This window comes from Lithobates pipiens, unplaced genomic scaffold (assembly GCF_037356315.1).
Source record: "Lithobates pipiens isolate NorthernLeopardFrog02 unplaced genomic scaffold, aLitPip1_a1.2 Scaffold_8, whole genome shotgun sequence".
Taxonomy (NCBI): domain Eukaryota; kingdom Metazoa; phylum Chordata; class Amphibia; order Anura; family Ranidae; genus Lithobates; species Lithobates pipiens.
In genome coordinates, this window is record NW_027507903.1 from 538,430,269 (window position 1) to 538,453,637 (window position 23,369).

Sequence of the window (23,369 nt, forward strand, 5' to 3'; positions counted from 1 at the left end):
ATTTTGAATGCAAAAGATGTATTGTCTTTTAAACAGAACTGTGGGAGAGAGGGTTAGGGCCAAGATACCCTTTAGGTAGATGCAATGTTGATTGGCAGACAGCTATAAGGGTGAAGGCCTCCAGCCAGACACCACTCCTGTATAGGTAGGACCACTCTCTATGGCAAAATCTTGTAACTTACCAACAGTAAAGGCATTCAACTGTAACATGAACAGTTCTCTTTACCACACACTTGCTCACCGTGGGTCTTCACCCAAGGTGCTCCCAGTCTCACTAGACTACAGATCCACTAGCCACTGGAGCTCCTAAACTCTCAGTGTAACACTCCACATCTTCCTCAAGCATAACCCCAGTTTCACCGCTGGGTCCCTGGCTTGGCACAGATACTACTCAAGCTTCACCCCTGCTGACACGTTAGGTCCCTGGCTTGGCACTTCACAAGCGTCACCTCTGCTGTCCTGCTGATGCTTTCCCACTTCTTCGCCATCCCCGGCTGGCGAGAAGCCTGCTCTGGTACTGGCCTCAGCTTACTCACAATGATCTCTGATAGCAAGGTGGATAGTCCCTTTCTGGTGACAGCTTCCCCTCTACCGCCAACCACTACTGGTTCCCCCGGCTGGCAGAACTGTTACTTCTAGTTGGGCTACAAGACCGCAGTCCCAACTCAGCACTCATTCTGCATAGGCTCTCAGCTAGCCTAGCAGCCAGATGCCCCCGGGATAGGCCTTGGGTTTCCAGCCTAGCAGCCCAGGGAAATGTGAAAACATCCACCCAGACATCTGTCCAGGTGACAACCCCGATCACCTGACTCCACCCAAATATATTGGTTCTCCCAGCAGGCCAAGGGACCCAAGAAAATCCCTGTCCATTGGCTGAGACACCCCATTCATTCCTAATCTGTCCTTGCAATGCCTTGTCTTATCTAATGACACCAGACACCCGGCCATCTAGTGACAGAAAAGAGAAGTGCAGCAATTCCAGAATTAGGGTGAAATCAATTGACCAAGGCAACTATCACGTGGTAAATAGCAACCCTGCCTAAAATCAGGGTGCTATAGTTGGAAAATGTCAACTGAGAAAATAAAAATGTAAAGTTGGGGAAAAAAAAAAAAAAAAAAAAAAAAAAAAAAAAAAAAAAAGGGGGAGCAAGACAAAGATGTGGCTGTATGCCGATGAAGATCCAACCACTTACCCATGTACAGGTATGGCTGTATAGCACCAGGGACAAACTGACTGTCACTTTTTTCTTAAACCCTGTGAGCAGCTCTGCCTGTGTGGACGAGCCTTACCTTTGAACTTTAACTGAAGAAAACATTTAACAACTGCAAGCACGAACACCGCTACAAATGTCATACTTGACATATCCAGCAATGGTGCAAAGTGCAATGATGTGCAGTAACCTGGAAAGTCCAGATATCAGATGTCTAGCTCAGCCTTTCTGAAGATGAACCCTCACGTTCTGCCACAGCAGCTGGTTTTATTACTGTTTTTTTGTATGCAATGTGAACCTCCCCCCCACACTTTCTGGTTTTCTTTTAGTTAAGCTTTTTTTTGGATTTGTTTGATAAGTGCAAACAATGCTCTACCAAAAATCCAGTGCCATCTTGTGCAGATTGATCTCCAACTATTTTCTCTTCCTGCTCAGGTTACCGCTGAACTGCAGAACACCTCCTCCTATGTGGTGATAAGGAGAGGGGGAGCTGTTCTGTAGTCTTGGCATATTTCTGTCCCAATGCAAAAGCTTTGCTTACATACACAGTACAATGAGTGAGTGTTGTCACCCTAGGACAGGAAGTGTGTTACTGCCTGGATCACCAGGTGAAATAACCCAGCAGGCTAATGCAGCCACCAAATTTATATACACACATACACACATACACACATACACACATACACACATACACACATACACATATATTTTTTTTTTAGATACAATTTAAAGTAGCTAAAGTCCAAACAGGTTTCTTTCAGCTTTGGAGTGGTTTGTTTTTAGATTTGTAGGTATCCAATGAAGAGATTTGCCCTCCATTTGTCTTGGGGACCACTGTCACCAGAATTTAAAGCGATGCAAGATTTATCTGAGGGGGGCAGGGGAGAAATCTTACTTGTTCAATGACAACTGTCCAATTGAAGATTTTAGTTAAAGGAGTTTGTTACCCCAACATTTCATAATCCGAATGTGTGTCTGCTGTACCATGTACTGTTATGAGAAAGTCTGTTCTTTGTATTGCTTCCTTTATGTGAAATTGCTGAAGTACCTGCTATTCCCCTAGCTTGGTTATTAACCATATGCTGACTGCCACACGCTGATTTACAGCAGCAGAATGGCATGGGCAGGCAAAAGGTACCCGTAAGCCCCTTTGAAATTCCCGCCTAACGGGCATGGGCCCGCCAGTCCCGCAAACGCAATGTTCGCCAGCAGCCTGCGATGAGGAGAGGAAGAAGCCTATGTAAACAAGGCATTTCCCTGTTCTGTCTAGCAACATGACCAGCATCTACTGCTCCCTGTCATCGGGTAGTAGGCCTACAGTTAGAACACATCCAGGAAACACATGTTACCCCTTGATCGCCCCCTAGTATTTAACCCTTCCCCTGCCAGTGACATTTAAACAGTAATCAGTGGCTATTTTTAGCTCTGATCGCTGTATAAATGTCAATGGTCCCAAAATAGTGTCAAAGGTGTCTGATCTGTCCGCTGCAATGTCGCAGTCACGATAAAAAAAAAAAAAAAAAAAAAAAAACTGCCATTACTAGTAATAAAACAAAAAACACACAATAGCTTTTTCTCTAAATTGACACTTTTTTTGTTTATAGCGCAAAAACTAAAAACACCCAAATACCACCAAAAGAAAGCTCTATTTGTGGAGAAAAAAAAAAAAAACCCACACACCCAGTTTTGTTTGGGTACAACAAACAATTGTCAGCTAAAGGGACGTAGTGCCGAATTGCAAAAAATGCTATGGTCGGGAAGGGGGTAAATCCTTCCGGGGCTGAAGTGGTTAAAAACTGCCACACTAAGCAGGAGAGAACAGTGGTCAGTTCTCTAGGCATGCTGGGAACTCTCCTCCAATGATCAGACTTGTCCTGACACACCCCCACTGCACAGCCATTTACTGGGAAGCTCAGTGTGCTGCTGCTTCTCCTCCCCCCAGCTCCTATGCAGCTGAGAACAGAGGGAATGCAACTACCAATACATACGTTTTTCCATTTTAAACTGAATGGGTTTTGCCAGGAGGTGGTTTATAATAACTTTAGGAGAGGCCTTCGCAATTCCTGTTCTGACTACAGGACAGGAAATTAGCCACTGATGGCAAAACACCACACTCTTTCACACTGATTGCTTACTCTCAAGCTTTTCTTCATTCAGAACACACATTTAAAGTTATGCAAAATTCCCCAGGCACCCCCAGTCTAAAAATGTAACTTCAATGGTAAGCCTGAGCCTTGGACAAGGCATACAACCTCCTTGATGAAATCAACTTCACATTAGAAGCCCCACTTCATATCACAGCCCACCCCCCACCAGATCTGGTGAAGGATGCAGACTTTTATCCTCTCCCCAATACCATCTGCCTTGTAGCAGCATCATGGTTTGCCATGGTGTGGGCAAGCCAACCGCCACCAACACCATAGCAAAAAAAGCTTTATGTGTTCTGCCCTAGAGCATCATTGGTTCTGGTGTTGGCAGCTGGCTTGACCACATTTTGCCAACACATGACGCTGAATGGTTTAAAGAACACTACAATGCGTTTTTGGATTGAGATCTTGAGAATCCCAATCGAGCATTTGTGGGATGTGCTTGGAAAACAAAGTTCAAGCAAAATGTGTTATGGTCTGATGAAACCAAAGCTGTACTTTTTGGCCATAATTCCAAAAAGATGTTTGGTGCAAAAACACTGCACATCAAATGAACACCATACCCACAGTGAAGCATGGTGGTGGCAGCATCATGCTTTGGGAAAGTTTTTCTTCAGCTGGAACAGGGCCTGCCTTAGTCAGGTAGAGGGAATTATGAACAGTTCCAAATACCAGTCAATATTGGCACAAAACCTTCAGGCTTCTGCTAGAAAGCTTAACATAAAGAGGAACTTCATCTTTCAGCATGACACCGACCCAAACCATACAGCCAAAAATCAAAGGAATGACTTCAGAAGATTCAAAGTGGTGTTCCACCTAAATATGGAACTTCCAGTTAAAGTACTGGTGACCCCTGACATGCCACATTTGGCATGTCATTGGAGGGGGGATACCCAGCTCCCACTTCCTCCCCTGGTGCTGCTGGAAGTTTGCCTCTCCCCCCTCCCATTTTCTGGGACATGTCACAGGTCCCAGGAGATTGCCCAGCCATTCACATGCACAGCACTGCTCACACATGTGCAGTGTGCGAACCCACAGTTACAAATCTGGCGCCGAGGTGTGAGGCTTCGTGTACCAGCATAGCTGGACCGTGGGACAGGCGAGTGTCTGTTTATTAAAAGTTAGCAGCTATAGTTTTTGTAGCTGCTGAATTCTAAAAATGTGTGAAACTCCACTTTAAGTTTTGGAATGCCCAGCCAGAGCCCAGGCCTGAATCCCATTGAAAATCTGTGGGGTGATCTGAAGAGGGTTGTGCACAGGGGATGCCCTTGCAATCTGGAAAGTTTTTGCAAAGAGTGGGCAAATATTGCCAAGTTAAGATTTGCCATGCGGATACCCCAAAAGACAGTGCTGTAATAAAATCAAAAGGTGCTTCACAAAGTATAAGTTTAAGGGTGTGCACACTTACGCAATTTTTTTTTTTTTTTTTTTTTACTTCCCGCCACCTAAAAGATTTCAGTTTGTTGTTCAACTGAGTTGTACAGTTTATAGGTCACATAAAAAAAAAAAAAAAGGTGGAAAAAGTTGTGAAATGATCTGTCTTTTTACATCACAGAAACCTGACATATTACCAGGGGTGTGTAGACTTTATATCCAATTTACCTCAAAAAGCACCAGACAACAGCTAGTGCGACTTATCAAATCCATCAGATAAACGTCACTTTCCAAGAGAATAGAAAATAATGTAGTGTATTTTCACTTTTGCAGCGGAATTTAACTCTCACCATGTTTGTTATGCGTTACTGTTGACACTGCATACCTAAAATAATTGGGGGGGGGGGCGGTCAGGTTTATACACAGGGACTGTCAGCTTGTATTGTTCAGAATGACTTTCTGAACAATAGACTAAAGCCTAGTACACACTGCTAGTTTTTCTTCAGTCAAGCCTGCAGTTTGAACGAAAAAAAAAAAAAAACCCGACATCAAAGTTAAGCAGCAATTTTAATGCTATGGGAACATGTAACAAATATAAAGCAGGTGTTATGCAGTGGCGTTGCTAGGCAGGTGCAGGCCGCACCCAGGTGACACCCGCCATAGGGGTGACACCCGTGGGTAGTGGTACCGCCAACACCGCCTGCCGCACTGCGTATTGCGCCCAGCGGCTGTTTCCCTCAGCGGAGAGGAACTAAGCAGTCTCCCCCTCCTCTGTTTACATACACAGAGGAGGAGGAGCCGGGCTCGAGGAACACACACCGCTGTGTGTGTGTGTGTGTGTGTGATTACTGCTGGTCTGAGGTAAGGGGTGGGGGGGGGGGGGGGGGTGTGTCTGCACTGAGCGGGGTGTCTAATGCTGGGGTGGTCTGCACCAAGGTGGGGCTGTCTGTACTGATAGAGGGGTCTGCACTGAAGGGGGATCTATACTGCGAGAGAAGGGTCTGTACTGAGCGGGGGACTATAGTTGGTGGGGGTGACACCATTTTTTTTTTTTGCACCGGTGACACCAACCCTAGTGACGCCACTGGTGTTATGCCAACTTGGTTGCAAGGGTGGAAATCCACTTTATATCTGAACTCTGAAAATGGGTGGGGGGTGATTCAAAACTACTCTTGCAGTGGGACTCCCCCAGCACTGCAAGGTTTAATGGCAGGTACCAGCATGGTAAGGACAAAAGTATTGCTGCACCTGTTTGGATGTGTAGCATCCTGATGTTTAAGCAGGGCTGCTATTAAAATGTATTTGCCAAGTGATAGTTGCCTTGGCCAACTGTTAGGTCAATTGATAATGGATTTCGCAATAATTATGGAATTGCTGCACTTCTCTCTTCTGTCGCTAGATGGCCGGGTATCTGGTGGCACTAGATAAGACAAGGGCATTGCCCAGACAGATTAGGAATGAATGGGGTGTCTCACCCAATAGACAGGGATTTTCTTGGGTCCCTTTGCCTGCTGGGCCAACCTATTTATTCGGGTGGAGTAAAGTGATCGGGGGTTCTGTGCCACCTGGACAGCTGTCTGGGTAGACATGTGTTGTATTGCCTTGGGATGCTAAGCCAGAAACCTAAGGCCTATCCCAGGGAAAGCTAGCTGCTAGGCTGTCTGAGGGCCTATCCAAAAGGCAGGAAAGCAGTGTAGGGTTGGGTCTGAAGGCTTGTAGTCCAATCAGAAGTAACGGCTCTGCTGGCCGGGGAAACTGTTGTGGTTGGAGGTAGAGGTGACCCTGATGCTGCCAAGGGAGCATCCACCTTGCTACCAGAGATCACCAAGTACCAAAGCAGACTTCTCTCCAGCTGGGGATGGTGAAGAAGTGGGAAAAGTTCAGCAAGTGCCAAGTCAGGGACCCAGCGTGACAGCCCAGGTGGCACTTGTGGAGTACCGAGCCAGGGACAGAGCATGAAGAGTATATCTGCGAGTGGCAAGTCAGGGACACAGCAGTGAAGCGGGGGGGGCTTGAGGAAGATACCGAGTGCTACAGTGAAAGAGCTCAGGTGGTCCTGTAAGGGAAAAAACCCACAGGGGAGGGGGGAGGCACCGAACTGAGTAGTATTAAGATGATTTTAATAGGATAAGATTAAAAACCATTTACAAGATGATAGAAGATGCATGCTCCTCAAAGCCAAGTGCAGTCCTGGCAGGATTGCAATTACCACCAAAAATATGTACAGATTGGCCTAAACTGAGGAAAAAAATTTGTTAAAAAAAATTGGAGATGTTTATTATAGCAAAAAATACAATACCACCGAAGGAAAGCTCTATTTGTGTTAAAAAAAAAAAAAAAAAAAAAAAATCAATTTCGTTTGGGTACAACATCGCACGCGTAATTGTCAGTTAAAGCGACATGGTTCCATATCGCAAAAACATGGCCTGGTCATTGAGCAGCTAAATCTCTTGGGGCTGAAGTGGTTAAACAAACAGTCTTTGGAATATAGAGCAAAAACAGTTTAAAATGGTTATACAAATATATACAGTATTTAATATTTTAAATCTATTATATTTTGGCAACAGTGGTGTGGGTGGATTTCTGACATTCACAGGCTATGTCACATCCCTCCAGGCTGTTTCTTAGAATAAGAGGGAGGTGAAGACTCCATTAATCTACATGTAATATCCCCCCCATTGTGTTTACCTGGTTAGTGGGCATGGAGGAGGGTGTGGGCTGTCATTTACCACTGTGAATACACACACGTGTGACTAATCACTTGGGCTGCTCAGATGTGACGGGGAGGAAATTCGCAGCATAGAAACTCACTGAAAATTGATGACCAATTATTCTCCAGACATAAAAACAATGAATGAATGAATATAAATGCTGAAGCAAAAAACAAAAAAGACTCAGTTAGACTTACCGGTGACGGTATTTCTAAGAGCCTTTCAGGACAACCCCGGAGAGAGTGTAGCTCCACCTTGTAATTAGGAAACACATGCCCACTTTAAAAACACCTCCTCTTCCTCCATGGCTTCAGTTATTGTGGCCTTCCGACGCTGGAAAACAAAGCACAGAAAGCACAACACCATGGTAGAACTTAATACATTTACTAAGCATAACCTAGGGAGGGAAGTAACGGTTGTCCTGAAAGGCTCTTAGAAATACCGTCACCGGTAAGTCTAACTGAGTCTTTCTCAAATCGCCTTTCAGGACAACCCCGGAGAGGATAACCGAGAAACTTACCCTAGGGCGGGACTACTGCCTGCAGTACCTTCCTGCCGAAGTCCTGATCTGCTGCAGACAGTAGATCTAACCGGTAGTGCCGGAGAAATGTCGAATAACTGGACCAAGTGGCAGCCTTGCAGATTTGTTCAGACGTTGCACCGGCCCTTTCAGCCCAGGAAACTGCCGTGGATCTAGTAGAGTGGGCAGCAATACCTGAGGGAGGTATTTCTCCTTTTGCTTTATAGGCTTCTGTTATAGCCAACTTAAGCCACCTACCCAGCGTACTTTTAGAAGCTTTCTCCCCCTTGCGTGATCCAGAAAATATCACGAAGAGGGCGTTTGATTTTCCAAAATCTTTAGTAACTTTCAGAAACTGTAATAGACACCTTCTCACATCCAATGTGTGAAAAACTTCCTCTCCTGCATTTGCTGGGGTTGCAGAGAATGTAGGTAACACTATTTCCTGTGATCGATGGAAAGTTGAGGATACTTTCGGTAGGAATGCTGGATCCGTCCTCAGTACCACCCTGTCCTGATAAATTCTAAGGAAGGGTTCTGTAATAGCTAGAGCTTGGAGCTCGCTGACTCTCCTGGCCGAGGTGATGGCCACCAAAAAGATTGTTTTTAAAACCACCTTCTGTAAAGAAGCTTCCTGTAAGGGTTCAAACGGTGCTCCCGAGAGACCCTGTAAAACTGTAGACAAATCCCAACTGGGAAAGTCTTTAAGGGCTACTGGTCTATTTCGAGCAAGAGCCCTAAAAAAAAAAAAATCTAGAAATTAAAGTTTCTTTAGATAAAGTCTTTTCAAAGAAAACTGATAAGGCAGCCACCTGAGTCTTCAGGGTACTGGCTGCGAGACCCTTCTCCATTCCTTCATGGAGAAACTCCAAGACGGACACCGTGCTCTTGACCTTGAGTTCTCTAGAACTGCACCAGGAGTTGAACTTTTTCCAGACCTTCATGTAAATTGCCTGTGTAACTGCCTTCCTACTAGACAGCAGGGTCTTTACTACTTTATCTGAGAGACCTTTGGCTTTTAATAGGTCCTCCTCAGAAACCAGGCGGTTAGCTGTAGGAGTTCCACCTCTGGATGACTTACTGTCCCCTGGGATAACAGATCTTTTCTGAGTGGTAACCTCCATGGGGGCTTCGAGGCTAGGTTTCGAAGACCCGCGAACCAGGGCCTTTTTGGCCAAAAAGGAGTGACTAGTATTAAGTCTGTCCTTTCTTCCCTGAATTTCCTCAGTACTAGTGGAATTAGAGGAAAGGGGGGAAAGGCGTAGCACAGCTGGTAATGCCAGGGGTGAGCAAATGCGTCCAACCCTATTGCTGCATCTCCTCGGTGAAGAGAAAAGAATCTGTCCACCTTTGAGTTCTGCTGGCTGGCAAAAAGGTCTACCTGTGGAACCCCCCAGGCCTCGGAGATCATCAGGAACACTTCCTGATTCAGACTCCATTCTGCCTCCAGCAATTTGCGCCTGCTTAGGAGGTCCGCAAACAAATTCTGAGAGCCCTTCAGATGCACTGCCGATAGTGAGGCTGTGTTCTGCTCTGCCCAGGCTAACAACAGATTGGCCAGCTCCATCAAGCTCCTGCTTCTGGTTCCCCCTTGCTTCATAATGTAGGTAACCGCTGTCGTGTTGTCTGACAACACCTGGACGTGGTGGCCTCTCAAACTCTGCTGAAAGGCCACTAAACCCAGAAAGATCGCCTTCAACTCCCTCCAGTTGGATGATCTTTGAGCTTCCTGTTTGGACCAGACCCCCTGAGATGTCTGACCATCCAGATGGGCTCCCCAGCCCCAGGCACTTGCGTCTGTAGTAAGGCGCTTGTCCACAGGAAAGGTCCACACCAGGCCCCTTGAGAGGTTTGCCTGGTCTCTCCACCACCAAAGAGCCCTTTTCGTCCTTGACGAAATTTTTAGCTGTTTTTCCAAAGGATCCTGATGGGACCAGCTTGTGTGGTCTTCCCTTCTCGGGTGACTTGCTCTTTGGTCCCGATTTAGAGTCTGTGCTGGATAGAACAGCCGATAAAAAGAAGGCTTTTCCAGTTAAGAAAAAGCAGATTGCCAAAAAGAATTTGTGCTTTTCAGCAGTCCCATAAAAAAGACCAGGAGCGCAAGAGCAGATGGTGTTCACAGAAGGGCAAAGGCAAGGGTGGAGTCCTCTTTAGATCTCCCCCAGAGCAGTCCCCTAAGAGCAAGTGACAATATCTCCCAGTGGGGGGGAGACTGTCAGCTTTTCGCAAACAATGGGACAGGCTGTCTCCAAATCTGTTCGTGAAGAGCGTTGTCAATCAGGGGTACAGGTTGGCGTTTTCAGAACTACCCCCGAGCAGGTTTTACGTGACAACATTGCCAAGGGATCAGGAGAAGGCCTCTGCAGTGAAGCTTTTGTTACAGGAGCTGATACAGCAAGAGGTTCTGATTCAAGTCCCAGTAAATCAGCAGGGCGGGGGTTTTTACGCACATATTTTTCTGGTGAAAAAACCCTCAGGGAAGTACCGTCTAATCCTGAATCTGAAATTTCTGAACAGGTTCATTCGGTACAAACATTTCAGGATGGATACAATTTTCTCCATCACAAAGCTGTTGACCCCAGAATGCTTCATGGCATCCCTGGATCTGAGGGATGCCTACCTTCATATACCAATTCATCAGGCATCGCAGCAGTTCCTGCGCCTGGCATTGAAGGTGGGGAGTTCGGTATGGCACCTCCAATTTAGGGCTCTGCCGTTCGGACTCTCGTCCTCTCCCAGGGTCTTTACGAAGATTATGGCAGAGGCTTTGGAGCCCCTGAAATTGAAGGGGATTCCAGTCGTCCCTTACCTGGACGACCTTTTGTTTTTTGCAGACTCCAGGGAGCAGGTCCTAGTCAATCTCCAGAGGGCCCAGTCTCACCTCGAGGGCCTTGGATGGCTTCTAAATCTAGAGAAGTCAATCCTGACCCCCTCACAGGAAATGAAATTTCTGGGGTATACATTAAATTCGATTCTCCAGAAAGTTTTCCTGCCGTTGGAAAAACAGGAAAAGTTGCAGCTAGCTGTACAGCGGATACAGAGCAACCAGACAGTCTCAGTCAGGACGGCTATGGCAGTTCTGGGCCTGCTTACGGCAGCAATCCCGGCTGTTCAGTGGGCCAGGTTCCATTCCAGACCCCTTCAGAGGGAGGTTCTGTCAGCTTGACCTTAGAAGCAGTGTCCCCAGACCATGTTTTCAGCCAAACTGCTCTCCTGGCTGAATTTACAAGAGCCGAAGACCTAGCGGCTAGTTTAACCGATTCTGCTGATGCATCCGCCATGTATTTGACTGCATTCAGGATCAGTGGAAAGGACTCTAAGAGATCCTTGCGGGGAGTCCCCGCCTCAATATGGCTCTTCAGCTTCTCTACCCAACATTCCAGATTCCTGGCCACCACTGTAGCTGCCATTGCTGGTTTTAGACTGACTGACGCAGCATCCCAAGCTTTTTTAAGGATGGAGTCAGCTTTTTTGTCCATTGGGTCTTTAAGGATCCCCATATCCTCAAAGGCTAGATCCGTTCGTCTGGATACCTGCGAGAAAGCTGCATCGACTCTGGGTTTTTTGTTCCAAACCTCTGAGTCCTTATCTTCGAAGGGAAACCTTTTCTTGAGAGCTTTAGAGAAGAAAGGGGCTTTTTCTGGGTCCTTCCACTCCTTTCTCACTGAGTCTGAGAGGACCCTGTGGACTGGAAAAACTCTCCGTTTTGTTTCGTCCAACCCCTGGTACATTTTGTCATGAACTGACAGTTGTACTTTTTCTTCTTGAATTTCTAGAGTAGTGTAGATTGCTTTTAGAATATCATCTACTTCCTCTAGTGATAGCTTGAATTTGGAGCCCCTGCTATCTTCTTCCTCTTCCTCCTCCTCAGAATCCCTGAAGGAGATGAGAGTACTACCCCCTTCGTCTCCAGACTCTTCAGTTTCCACCTGTCTGGATGACGACGCCCTGGGGCTGGGCGGTAAGTTCTGAGGCTCGGTCTGTGCGGGAGGGTTTTGTATCAGGATGGACCTGACTGAACTCAAGGAGTTTGTCAGCTCTTTAACCGAAGAAAACAAATCCTTATATTGTTGAGATGTTTCCTCTTCCACCAATTCTCTGATACAATTTCTGCACATTGCCTTCTGCCATGAATCTCTGAGGGGGGTCTTGCAAGAAGGACATTTTCTCTGACCTGGTCTAGCTTTTCCTAGTGATTTTTCCTGAAACGACATACAGGTTTAACTCACTAAAAGCTCTCAACAACCAGTTGCTTAACACCAAGCCAGTGCAGAGACCCACCACCAAACAGACCACTAGTGAGACCCCAGAACTAGGCTGCAAAAGGTCAGAGCGAAGTCCACCTCTGACCTGCAGCGACAGGCCCCCAAGAGGGGGGAACAGACAAAGACATAGCCCAACAGTAAAGCAGAGGGTGCCAGTGCACCTTACGTACCTGGGCCGGACCGGTGCTAGGGGCGCCTGTCTCCGCCATAGCTGGCTTACACTCTTCCATCGTTTGAGTGAGGCAGCTATCACAAACAGCTCTGTTGTTTTAAATTTTCCCGGCCGCTGCGTCATCAGGGCCGGACGGAAGGGGAAGCACGCGGTCACCTGACCCGCCCCATGATCCCTGCGTTCCAGGCGCTTGAACCACGGCGCCACGCCCCCTCAGAGCGCCCGCGCGTCACCGTGAACGACGCCGTCGCCGCCCGGGACCCGGCGCCGAAAACGGAGCCATGCCGCTGCAGCGGCCTCCGCCAGCAACAGAGCCCTCCCTGCGCTAACCAGCGGACACCGGGCACCCGACGCCGGCACTCCGAGGGTCCTTACTCCCGTGAGATGGCGGGACCAGGAGCTCCAGGAGTCCTCTCCCCGTGGAGATGCTGCTGGGGGTCAAAAAGAAACAACCTGCAACGAAAGGTAAGCCTTACTCCCCTGCAGAGAGTGTAGCTCTCCCTGGTTCAGGCACATGCTTCCTCCAAGGAGGAAACACAATAACTGAAGCCATGGAGGAAGAGGAGGTGTTTTTAAAGTGGGCATGCGTTTCCTAATGACAAGGTGGAGCTACACTCTCTCCAGGGTTGTCCTGAAAGGCGATTTGAGAAAAAGCGATGATCTTCGGTCACTCCTATGCATTTTATGTGCGCAAAAAGGTTACCATTGTTTTAAATTAATATGGTTTAGCCCTGAGCAGCATCTTGAAGTACTTTTTTTTTTTATGAATCAACGCACTTTATAGGGATTACTGAGGACAAAGGAAGTACATAAAGATGCATGATTGATAATTGGCAACGCACTAAGGCTGGCCATACACAGAGCAAAGTTTATTTTCTGCAACCTGAAAAATTTGTTTGATTTCCCCACCAATCAACACACAGTGTTTATGCAGGAATCCCTCCTGCCAGGTTATTATTGCTACTGGCTCTAGCAGCCAATAGTAATAAATCGCAATAGAATCCAGCAGGCTGGTTATACCCAAATTGAGTGATTAACGTGGTACATTCAGCCTGCCCATTAATGGTTCCAATCTTGGCAGTTTCCTGCTGAACCAGCCAAGACTCGAACCGCATATGGCCGGCCTAAGCAGGATACACACTATACAACTTTTGTTGTTCGATTGCCTTTAGCCATGTAGTGGAAGGGCCTGCCTGATCGTATACAAATTGAAAGGGTTTAGGTTTGACCTCATATTATATGCTTTTGGTAAATCTAAAGGAAATTGTATAGCGTGCATCTAGATGTGCACAGAAAGGTGCAAATTCTGCCTCAATAGAGAGCAGAAAAATTGTCAGCAAGAAATTATTTTGGGTACAAATATTCAGATGACAGTTAAAAAAAAAAAAAAAAAAAAAAAAGGGAGATTGGCGTAGAAACTATTCAAGTTTGCTGGAAAATTATTCTCTGCATATCGATCTATGGCAAATTTTATCAGAGAAAAGATCGCAATACAAGTCTGAATGATGCACTGGAGTTGAATTACTAAACCTGGGGAGTGCAAAATCTGGTGCAGCTCTGCATAGAAACCAATCAGCTTCCAGGTTTTTTTGTTAATGCTTGTGAACTAAAGTGAACAAGCCGATTGGCTACCAGGCACAGCCGCATCAGATTTTGCATGCCCCAGTTTTAGTAAACCAACCCCTAAGTTTTCCGGTTTTTGATGCACCTACAATTATGTGTCAGTGTGACAGTGTCCTTGTAACTTCCTCTGCAGTGAGCAGAGCTAGCAAACAATGCCGTCAGCTTTCCTGGCTAGATTTAGTGAACTACAAAACACCTTCCATCTTTGTTATGGAGATGAGGAGAGGGAGAGGTGTTTGAAGTCCTAATCAGCACAGCAATCTGCAGCGACAACTCTGCTCCTCCATAAATATTTTGCAACGAGTGTGGTCACTGTAGGACAGGAAGTGTGTTACTGGCAGGCTCGCCGGGGTGAAAATAGAGTAAAATAAACAAAAAATAAAAAACAAATGCAGCCATCTCCTCGAAGGGTTGGTACTTTAAAAAAAAAAAAAAAAGTTTAGATATGCATTCTAGTAGAACTCAGGGCTAAAACTAAGCAAAACAACTCCTGCCCCCCTTCTAACGCCTACACCCTGTAGAAGAAAGATGCATATACTATTCTCAGGGCACTTCCGGTGCAGTTGCTTGATCGGCTCTTTTCGCTCTCACCTAGCAGCAGCTTCAGGCTCGGTTCACACTTGTGCGATACGAGAGCCAGTATGGGTTCCTGCATTGCACCAGAATCGCCGGCGGTTCACACCAACCTCTGCAAACTACTGCGGGTGTCAATGTAAAGTTAGACACACCCAGATCGGTTAGCAGATCGCAGTGCAAACTGCAATATGGTACAGGAATTTGATCGCACAGGTGTGAACACCCATGCGATCCGATTCCAGTGCAGACCAAAAAAAATTAAATAAATAAAAAGGGGGTCCTGCACCATTTTTGTGTGAATGCAATGCGATTTTAGCCATAGTTTGTGTGGCTGAATTTGCATTTCACAGACATCAAATGTGATCTGCACAGCAATGCGGTGCGAATCACATGCGTGAACTGAGCCTTAGGGATGAGGATGGACAGCCAACTATGGATGCTGCATAGTAAATCTATGGGTAAAATCTCCACTCAGGCATTCCAGCTGCTGTCAGCATCTCCTCTCCCCTGTAGCTGGTGCTGGCTGACACAGGGGAGACCACATGACTAGACAGCCTGAGAATAGGTAAGTATATGCTACTTCTACAAGCGTTAGGAAGGGATGGGAGCACTTGTTATAGTTTTAGTCTGGAGTCCAACTGGAAGGCAGTGTTTAGATGTGTCAAAGTTTTGCCAACTGACCCGAAAGATAGCCATACACATTTAGAGAGAAACCACTTGTTCCCTCCAGCCACGCTATACAGCGAATGGATGAATCTGCAGTGCCAGCTATTGTATTCTGACAGCTGGCACCTGTGGCTGTCAACATACCCAAACAGCGATGTCAGCTGATTGGATGCAGATGCTGTTGGTCTGAGAAATTTTCTGCCCAGCTCATTCTACAGTGAATTGAAAAAAGGATCTATCAAGTTTGTTGGTGCCGACAGGACCATTCATGAAAATAAATTCAAGTCAATTCAGCAGCAATCACAAGAAATTCAAAGTATGGCCAGCTTAAAGTGACGTTACAATTTTTTTTTTTAATTAAGCATACATTTTATACATACCTGCTCTGTCCACTAATATTGCAGAGAGCGGTCCCTTAACTCTTTCATTCCCCTGCTGGCACATTCCCCTCATCCTTTCTCTGGCTGGCCTCCCTTCATCAAATGAAATCCTTCAACAATGCAGTTTTAACACAAACTCAGACCATATTATTATGACATTTTCTTGGTGGAAACAAAATAGCTTGATTCCCTATTCAACACAGTAGCAATAGAGGAATCCCTCCCTCAACGCTATTGTATTTTGCCCTGGGAGAGAATTCCCTGCTGGCAGAACAAAATGACTAGTGCTGCAGGTTATAGCCATCAGCACTAATCGCTCAGGGAAAAACAAACAAAAAAAAAAAAAAAAAAAAAAAAAAAAAACACAAACACCCCACCAAACACACACACTGGTTGTACACAAGTCAACTGATGGATTGATCCATCTATTGCCATCCTAAGCATTGCAACCACCTTTGATAAGCAAATTTAGTGGGAAGCAGCCCTACAACATGGATTTCCAATTGTTTGCTATGGGTTAGTGCCCTTTGTTATGGGCTGCCATGGCAAGAATCAGCATCTTGCGGCCAGCAGCTGTCAGATTTGTACTCTGCACATGGCAATGGCCAGCGCTGCTCCTGTTCACACGCAACAGCTCATCTGAGCAGTTACATAATAATTGAACCTCTGACTGACTCTGGACAGTAATTTCTGCAGAGTTCCAGCTACACACAAACTGACTGCATATTAATAATATTATTCAGGATTTATATGGCACCAACATTTTGCGCAGTACTTTAAAACATGAGGGCAGACAGTCCAGGAGGAATCAGAGGTTACAATCCAAGAGGGAGGGTCGAGTGATAGAAAAAGGTAATAACTTTGGGTGTGGGGGGGGATGAGCTGATGGAGAAAATAAAAGTACAGTTAGGTGTGGGTAGGATAGGTTTTTCTGAAAAGGAGAGATTTCAGGGATCGTCCAAAAGCAAACAGAGTAGGAGACAGACAGATTGGGTTAGGGAGTTCCATAGGATGGGGGAGGCTTGGGAGAAGTCCTGGAGACAAGTATGAGAGGAGGTGACAAGGGAACTAGAGAGCAGAAGGTCTTGGGGAGGAACGAAGGGAATGAGTAGGTTGGTGACCAGTCAGTTTGTATGCGGCTATAGTACAGAGTGTTGCTGAGCCCAGCCGCCTCCGATCGTAGCAAACTATTGGCAGACTCGAACCCCTGTGAATGTAACCGAAGAATCACATTTGATCCAAGGATGAGCTCAGGCGTGTTCGCAACCCGCACGTGCAGAGCCCCCCAGGAATTCAGCACTGCAGTGCGCTAATCACAGGCACTGGGGGGCTCGGCACGTGCAGGTTGTGAACACGCCTGAGCTCATACTTACATTTGATGTATTAACATGAGGCAGAATGCTTGCATGATTACTGCAAATTATAAGACTGCCATGTATGGGAGAGTTCCCCCAACCGGCTTTGTTTAATAAGAATTTATCAATAATATAAAGCTTTGAAATCAGCAACCAGCCCTTATAGAGTCCCAAACAAAGCAGAGTACATAGACCCCCCATCCAAATAATTAACCCTACAGACCTTGACCCCAGAGCCTGACATTCTTGTGCAGAGCGTCTCGCCTGTCCTGCAGAGCATTGACACCGCAAAGCCTGGTGCAGCTGAGTCTGCAGGATGACATGCTCAGTCAGCAGCTGATGGATCACTCTAGACTCCATGGAGGGGTGATGAGGGGGGGGGGGGGGGGGTGTATGGGGGCCAGTCTCCTCACCTGGTATCCAGAGGGCTTCCCGGGTACCCCAGACATGGCAGAGTCGCACCAGCTGGTCAGTGCCTTGGTACTGATGCCATGTGCGTAGATGATCACAGGACACCTGTTCTTCTCATTGGGGGGCCATAGATGCCCCCACCTGGGTGGACAGAGGTACAGGCTGCTGCAGCTACAACTTTATTCTGCTACAGTTGGAGATCATCTGAGCAAAGTTTCTCTGTGTCAGTGGATTTCACTCCCCCTTCCTTTAAATGTGTCACTCTCCCCCTCCCCTGGGATTTCCCACACACCCTCCAGCCAGACTTATTACCTCCTACTAGGGAGGGACCCGGCTCATCACATGGATTCCTATATTGCTTTGTTTTCAGGTGTCTGATTGTCAACACATTATTATTCCCTATAGTCCTGATTACTCAGTGTGTGACCATGCATTGTGATAGTCCCAGGACTGACAGCATGAGACCACATAGCATAAATTATACAAATATGCAGTGCTGTATTAAAGCGGAGTTCCAGGCTGAAATCCAGCTAGGCTTTAAACAATTGAGCAGCACCACCACCATTACCCCCCCCCCCCCCTCTCATTTTTGGATATCTTTTTTTTTTTTTTTTTGTCTTTTGGTTCTTTTTGTGCTGTTTTTCAGGTGGATTTCCATCCTTTGTCACCATGGCAAGGCACGTCACTTCCACGATTTTATTGTGCCCTCCTCCTTTCTCCCGCTGCCTTCTGGGTACTGTGTGCCCCCCCAAAGACGCCGGGACCATTCAGAAAGTGCAGCGCGACTCATGCATGCACAGCCCATAGCAGCGGTCACCAACCTTTTTGCATGCCCGCGGGGGGGGGACTGGTGGTAAGCAATGTTTCACGGGCGATGGCTGGTGTTGGCGCTTCAGTCACCATGGCACCATGGTTGATATAGTGTCAGGGTGATTGAAGTGCATTACTTCTATTGTTACATTCTAATATATAATGAAGTGGTTCAACTCACCATACTGCAGAATCAATAGGAGCCCTGGGCGTGTCACTTGCCAGATCTCCTGCCACCAGATGCAGCGTGTCACTTGCCACCTTTGCCTGTCACTAGATGCAGCATGTTGCTTGCCACCATCACCTGGCAGCAGATGTGGATTGTCACTTGCCATGTCGCCTGCCACCAGATGCGGATTGTCACTTGCCACTTTCACCTGGCAGCAGATGTGGATTGTCACGTGCCATGTCACCTGCCACCATTTGCAGATTGGCACTTGCCACATCACCTGCCACCATTTTCAGATTGCCACGTTTCCTACCACCATTTGCAGATTGTCACTTGCCACGTCTCCTACCACCATTTGCAGATTGTCACTTGCCACATCTCCTGCCATCATTTGCAGATTGTCACTTGCCACGTCTCCTGCCACCATTTGCAGATTGTCACTTGCCACGTCTCCTGTCACCATTTGCAGATTGTCACTTGCCACATCTCCTGTCACCATTTGTAGATTGTCAATTGCCACGTCTCCTGCCACCATTTGCAGATTGTCACTTGCCAACTGATGTGGATTGTCAATTGCCATGCCAGCCAGCGCTACCAAATGTGCTTTGTGCATTGACGCTGCATTGGTGGCAGATCCATTTAGTGAGAGCGGTGATGTGGGGCGGGGAGTGAGAGATGTCATCTCGCTGCTCCCCACCATACTGCTGACATTGAAGCAAGGGGGTCTGGCTGCAAAGTGGAGCTCCATGATGACAGGAAGCACGTGACCTCTACTCCACCATGCTGTGAGGGCTGAAGAATACTAATGTGTGGCAGGCAGTGAGAGATGATGTCATCTCTCTGCTGCTCACCGCACCTCGCTCCCAAATTGAAGAGGCCCGGCTGTGAAGAGCACTGATGTGGAGCGGGCAGAGAGAGAGAGAGGTCATCTCTGCTTGTCTGCCCGCTTGCTTCTCTTCTGTCCTCTGCCTCTCGCATGCAGCCAGCCTGCCTGCCGCAGCAGCCTCAATCTGCTGGTTAGACAGGGACCCTGCAGCAAGAGACTCGGGGCTATGGGCCCCAGATTCGGGGCTATAGCCCAAATAGCCACCCCCTGATTAAAAGTATTTGTAGCTGCTGACTTCTTTAAACAGGCTTGAACTCCACTTGAACTGCTTCCCGACCAGCCACTATCATTATACTGCGACAGGTTGGTTCGTTCCTGCAAATCGCCGTAGGTGTACCTCGGCTCGGGAACTCACTTTTGTGGGCGCACGCGCACTCCCATTGACCAGCGGGGAAGCCAATCAGTGGGTCCGGCGCAGTTCCCACAGTGACAGAACGGGAATCTCTGTTCCGTCAGGGGAGATCACATAGATCCTATCTTTCTGCTAAACAGAAAGACAGATCTGTGTGTTTTCCAGTCACACAGTCCCCTATACACTTAGAAAACACCTGTAGGGAACACATTTAACCCCTTGATGGCCCCTGATGTTAACCCCTTCCCTGTCAGTGTCATTAGTACAATGTCAGGGCATGTTTTTAGATCTGATTACTGTAATAATGTCACTGGTTGCCATAAAAGTGTCAAAAATGTCGGTTAGGTGTCCGATCTAGTCCCGTTAAAAAATCACTGATCGTTATCCCCTATTTTTTAGATGCAATAATTTTTGCTCAAAGCAATCGATATATGCTTATTACAAATTTTCTTTTACCAAAAATATGTAGCAGAATACATATCAGCTGAAACTGATGAATAAATTTGTTTTTTTACAATTTATTTTTTGGAAATGTTTTATAGCAGAAAGTAAAAAATTTTGTTTTTATTTTTCAAAATTTTCGCTCTTATTTTGTTTATAGTGCAAAAAATAAAAAACGCAAGGGTGATCAAATACCACCAATGGAAAGCTAAATTTGGGGTAAAAAAAAGGACATCAATTTTGTTTGGGTACAGTATGACACAACCTCGCAATTGTCAGTTAAAGTGCTGTATGGCAAAAAATTACCTGATCAGGAAGGGGGTAAATGCTTCCGGGGCTGAAGTGCTTAAGTTAAAGATATTAAAGAGTCAACGGCCACCTGTCAGACGCCTTCCCCGTCCGCAATGGAACGAGACAGGGGTGCCCCCTTTCCCCTGTACTGTTCATCCTCACGCTTGAGCCCCTTCTAAATAGCATACGGGCGAACGACAACATCAAGGGGATACCCATAGCTGACCACTCATACAAGTTGGCGGCTTTTGCGGACGATATATTATTGTTCCTTAGAGACCCCCTAACCTCCATTCCCAACCTACTAAAAGAATTCGACCTGTTCCATCGTATTTCCAATTTAAAAATTAATTTCTCTAAATCCCATGCCCTCAATATATCCCTCCCGCAAGACGTAGTCACCCTATGCCAGAATAACTTTCCATTCATATGGAAACGCGACTCAATTAGATATCTAGGGATTCAACTCCCCTCACACCTGTCGGACCTTTACGCGAGGAATTTTGGCCCACTTACTCAAGCGATTGCTTCAGACTTGCGCAACTGGGACAAATCGCATTTTTCATGGTTTGGCCGCGCGGCTATATTGAAAATGAATGTCCTTCCCCGAGTTCTATACTTATTCCAAACGATACCCATTAAACTCCCTCGTTCCTTTTTTCAAGTAATGAGAAGGCTGACCCAAAATTTTCTCTGGCACCACAAACGCCCCAGAATTAGTTATTCTCAACTTACCAAACCAAAACAAAAGGGGGGCATCGGTCTACCGGACCTCACAAAATATGCACGAGCTAGTCACCTATGTAGAGTAGTAGATTGGGCGGTTCACAATGATACTAAAGACTGGGTGAAACTAGAAGACTCCCTGACGGAACTCCAAATCAAAAGTACCCCATGGATACCCCCGCACTGCATCCCCAAGACACTGAAAGAACACCCTCTCATCAGTGCAACGTTATTCAGTTTCAGAGAAGCAGTCAAAGGAGGCAAGATCTCCTCAAACCCGGGTCCTCTCACCCCGGTTAGGCTAAATCCGGACTTCCAACCGGGAATGTCCACCCACTTTCTCAGAAACAGCTGGCCATTTACGGACTTACAGGCCCATCAATTTTTCCAAAGGGGTAAATTACTAGACCGCGAGGCAATTCCCAAAACTTCCGAAGCAGACCCCCTCCCCTATTGGGTTTACTTCCAAATCCGACACTTCCTCCTAAAGACAAATTTAGACAACTCACTTGGACGCTCACTTACCCCATTCGAGAGTCTTTGCTCCCAAACCACGCCGCAACAGCATGTAATCTCAAATACATACTCACTTCTTTTTTCCTCGATCTCACCGAAAGAGGGGACAGCGTGCAGGGCCTGGGAGAGGGACTTGCAGATGGAATTGACAGAGGAACACTGGGAGAAGATTTTTCTAATCGCCCACAAAGCATCACTTAATGTCACAATACAGGAAAACAATTATAAGACAATCTCAAGGTGGTACAGGACACCAGCTTTGGTAAACAAATACAACAAAGAGACCACAGACAGGTGCTGGAGATGCAACATTGAGAGAGGCACATTCCTTCATATCTGGTGGTCATGCCCCAGATTGCAGACCTTTTGGATACTAGTTCACACCACCATATCCCAAATCACGAATACCCAGCTAGACTACTCGCCTGAGAGATTTCTACTCCACCACTCTGATATACCTGCTCTAGTTTACAAACACTCTCTGTCTATGCACCTGCTTAACGCAGCCAAATTATGCGTACCAGCTCACTGGGGTTCCCCGGATACCCCTTCCATTTCAGAATGGTTTAAACGCATCGAGAAGATGGCAGAAATGGAAGAACTAATCCACATTGCGAAAGATACCCCACATAAGTTTGCCAGAACATGGGGGCAATGGAGAGATTTCACAAACTCAGAGAGATATCAGCTGAGCCTACAACCCATGAATTAAGTAATAAAAATAACGTTACATTAAGGACCAGTTTCTTGTGACCCAAACACTATCTTTGGGTGACCACATGGTCAATACCCCTCCTCCTCCTAGGCTAAGACGGACTGGGATCTACTCGGTCCCATCTGCATCGCAAGAAACACAGAGACCCAGTTAGACTGGGCCCATATGTTCTGGGCCCATATGTTCTGAACGGCGGAAGTCGGAGAGGCAATCATATTCCCCACACCCTTCCCTCCTCTTATACTCCTCTGTCTCTTTACCCCCCCCCCCCTCCCTTCCTCCCTTCTTCTACCTACGTAGATAACCCTTTATACTTACTCAAATACTCATTTTTCACTCCCAGTAGCCTATCATAATTTGGACGGTCTACCAATTTGCCCACAAATGACCTCGCATGAGATGACTGACTTGCTTCGGAACAGAACCCTACTTTCCTTCTTAGACATGACAGAAGATCCTTTACCTTGACCATCCCAATGAGACTTGTTAAAAAATTACTTATGACAGCTGATTGGATGGATAGGGAAGAGCTACTCTATACACGATAGCAGAAGGCTAGACCTTTCCATGGTGTGCGTAGGATCTGCTCCAGAAACGCAATCTGGACTTATGATGTACTCGGATGCATAATATTTGTGACATGTTTTAATAGATGCTATGTGTTGGACCATACTGTTTTTGCACGCACGTTACGTGCTCTGTTACTGTAACCATTATCTATTTCTAATAAAAATTTTGAATGGAAAAAAAAAAAAAAAAGATATTAAAGAGGGATTCCGCCCAAAAAAAATATATTAAAAGCCAGCAGCTATAAATACTACAGCTGCTGACTTTTAATAAATGGACACTCACCTGTCCCGGGTTCCAGCGATGCCCGCAGCCGAGGCCGATCGACCGCTCGTGCCTCGGCTGCTACCGCCGCCATTCTAGGTGAGGGAATCAGGAAGTGAAACGAATCGGCTTCACTTCCCGGTTCCCTACTGCGCATGCGCGAGCCGCGCTGCGCAATAGGAAATCTCCGCGCTGTCACTGGGACCCGTGTGTGTCCCAGC

The 23,369-nt window shown here is 46.6% G+C and overlaps 1 protein-coding gene across 3 annotated transcripts in view; it reads right to left on the minus strand.

Annotated features, from left to right (window-relative positions):
• Window positions 1–17,644, minus strand: part of LOC143960776 (uncharacterized) — a 36,957-nt gene extending 19,313 nt beyond the window's left edge. For 2 of the 3 annotated variants that reach the window (XM_077469674.1, XM_077469673.1), the window contains exon 1: window positions 17,224–17,259. In XM_077469674.1, coding sequence (XP_077325800.1) covers window positions 17,224–17,244 — 21 coding nt within the window. In that variant the 5' untranslated portion in view covers window positions 17,245–17,259. Of the gene's footprint in view, window positions 1–17,223; window positions 17,260–17,413 lie in introns of those variants that run through there. The other variant, XM_077469675.1, reaches the window with a different exon arrangement.
• Window positions 17,645–23,369: the final 5,725 nt, after the last annotated feature.